Source organism: Buceros rhinoceros, unplaced genomic scaffold, assembly GCF_000710305.1.
Source record: "Buceros rhinoceros silvestris isolate BGI_N320 unplaced genomic scaffold, ASM71030v1 scaffold809, whole genome shotgun sequence".
Classification (NCBI taxonomy): Eukaryota; Metazoa; Chordata; class Aves; order Bucerotiformes; family Bucerotidae; genus Buceros; species Buceros rhinoceros.
In genome coordinates, this window is record NW_010433009.1 from 638 (window position 1) to 3507 (window position 2870).

A 2870-nucleotide genomic window follows, 5' to 3' on the forward strand; every position below is an offset into this window, starting at 1 on the left:
ATTGAGTATGAAATACTGAACAAGATCATTACCATCTATGTTTAAAATAAGAATTCTGGTTTGTTAGATGATATTTTCCAATTAGTAACAAACAACAGATAAGTTGTCCTAAGACTTACCAGAATATGCAGCTAAGACGACTGAATTTCCACTATTAACAAAGTCTATGAGCATTAACAGGGAAATGCATAACAAGTAACTTACTGCATAAAAAACCCCTGAATAATACAGTATCAAACTATAAATTCAAATAACAGAGACTAAACAAAAAAATTCACCATATAAATCACAGGAAAGGAAAAAAAAAATTCTCCAAAGCCCCAAGGAATCTCCGGATATGAATTACAGCTTCCATAGCCAGTGAAAGATTACTGCAATTCTATATATATATAAAAAAAAAGTCTACAGCAGGTATTTTAACTTGCAATTAGAAGAAAGTATCTGCAGATTGCATAAATGCGTTGTTGTGTCACATAATATCAAAGTTATTTGCAAAAATTATACAATCTGGAATGCTTTAATATGAGACACAACAATGTACTTAAACACACAGCAATAAGAAAATGAGAGCAATCATATAAAATGTATTTTGGGGATGCATTGAGTTAGCAGTGCTATCTAGATTAAATACATAAAGTGAAAAGTCGTCATTTTAACAAGCTGCTCATTGATACCCCTTTTTGCCACCAGGACACTTTCTGTGCCCTGCTTCTGCTGGATCTTTAAAGTCCCAAGGGCAAGTTAAAGCCAGTTGCCGGCATTCAGAAATAATCTGGTTAAGATCTACACTGTGCATTTGTTACCACCGTATTTTTTTTCTTTTAAAAGAGAAGTGATTTCACAAAGGCAGGTTTCTTTCCTTGACACAGTAAAATCCTTGGAGCAGGGACCATTTTCTGGGCACTGCTAATCACATTGTTGGCACTCAACAAATAAATTATAACAACATTAATGATAATTTATTTTGCCTAACTCCTACTTAACTGTAGTGCTGATTCGCTTGATTTAAGTGATGCTCCTTAGGAATTTTCAGATCCTTTTGGCCTAAGTCCCCTCTGTCTTTCCTGTGGTCTTTTGTCTCAATGTTGTTACTCTCCTCAGTCCAAAGCCTCTTATTTTCGAGGTGTTGCTGTTTTATTTGCGCTTACAGCAGAGGTGTTCGATAAAGCTACACTTCTGTCTGCATTTGGTAAATCTGGCGTATCATACTCCCAAGGGCAGACTTCAGCTCGAGATGCTAAAGGTTGCTGTAAGTAACTACTTGGCTTATGGGAGTCAGATGAAAGCATATTTCCCTCAGAAGTGGCATTTTTTTTCTGTTCTGCCAATTTATTGAGGTTTTCCTTTTCTGTTGCTTTCTGGGGTAGCTCCTCCCGCTCCCCAGCACAGGTATTAGCTGTATATCTATTAACATTCTCACACTTCAGTCCAGGGGAGACCGGAGACTTGGAATTTGACTGTTTTTTCTCATTTTCAAAGACCGTCTGCTCTTGTGTCTCCCAAGTGGCTGCCTCCACCTTCTCTGAGCTCTTTTGATTTGACTGTTGATACCCTTCAGGAGTCTTCAGCTTATGAGTCTTCCCCTTTGGCTGGGAAGGGTGGTTTTTCTCTGGCTCTGAGGAAGCAATAGACACATGTTTTTGAACTTTAGAGTCAGAAGGCACAGGACCAGGAGTTTGGTCATATATCTCCCAAGGACAAACTTCTCCTATGTCGAAATTGTCCTTGTGCAGAGACTTACCTGGGCCTGTGTCTGGATTTGCAGGTGTTTGACTAACCCTTTGCTGTTTCATAATTCCAGATTTATGGGTTTTCTTTGTTTCCTCAGAGGGGGTGGAGTTCTTCTGGTGGGAATCCTTATGCTCTCCTTTATCGGCAGCGGAGTGCTTTTTGCTGGCCTCCTTACCCTTCTGCTGAGATTTATGAGGTTTAGTGCTTTCTTCTAGACTTTGTGTTTTACCAGTTAGTCCCAGAGTCTTTTCCTTGGCACTAGCAATAACACTGAGGGATTTTTGTAACACGGATGTTCTTGGATGCAGAGGCTTCTTATCGGCACTTAAGTTATGTGCACTTACGGATTTGCACACCAAAGGGACTGATTCAGTGGAGACTGCTTCAACTTTTTCAGCTGCATTTTTGGTTAATTTATTACCATTCAAGGAGTCCAGAAGTGAATTCTCAGCAGCTGTAACTTCTGTGCTTTCTGTAGTTAAGCTGTTTGGTTCTTCTGTTTGATCCCTAACATGATCGTAAGTGCTGTGGGACTTTTTTAAGGAAAAGACTCTGTTTTTCAAAGTCTCTTCTTTTGGCTTTGCAGAACTCATGGAATCCTCTGGGTTCTTCCTCAGTGTGGCCATGTTCTTTATAGCACTGTGCTCCATTAGGTCCTTCTCATCCCTGGAGCACTGCCTGGTGACCGTTTCAGGAATCTCTGTAATACGTCGCATTATTGAGCGCCCCAAGCCCTTTTTAGAGCACCTTTTTTTCTGGAGATGTGGGTTATTAGCAATCATCTTTTTCCTTTTATAGATTTCAAGCTGGGCATATAGTTTCTTCAACTCATCCTGCAAAGCAAAGTGAATGGCAAAACTAGTATGTACAGAGCAAGTCTAGTCAAACAAGTACCCTGATGAATACATTACCCATTGCTCTTAAAATGGCATTAAACTTATTTAGCTCTTTTCTAAATCATGAATATCCCATTTTCCCATACGCTTGAATCTCATTTTTTATCACTTTAAAATTAAGTTCAACCCTCAAGCACAAATGTGTTACCTTCCACAGCTATGCATCATGCAGCATGCACAATTCATGTACATTCATGCTGTATTTTTCAGATTTCACAATGCTGTGGTGTATGTTCTCCTGCT

General features: G+C 39.2%; 1 protein-coding gene across 1 annotated transcript in view; it reads right to left on the reverse strand.

Annotated features, from left to right (window-relative positions):
* Positions 1 to 1112: 1112 nt before the first annotated feature.
* The window catches only part of GPR158 (G protein-coupled receptor 158), a gene marked incomplete at its 5' end in the record, with an annotated part of 8797 nt that continues 7039 nt past the window's right edge, over positions 1113 to 2870 (reverse strand). Inside the window, one exon of the mRNA XM_010143947.1 lies at positions 1113 to 2564. Within this exon, the coding sequence (XP_010142249.1) occupies positions 1113 to 2564 (1452 nt within the window). The remainder of the gene's footprint in view (positions 2565 to 2870) is intronic.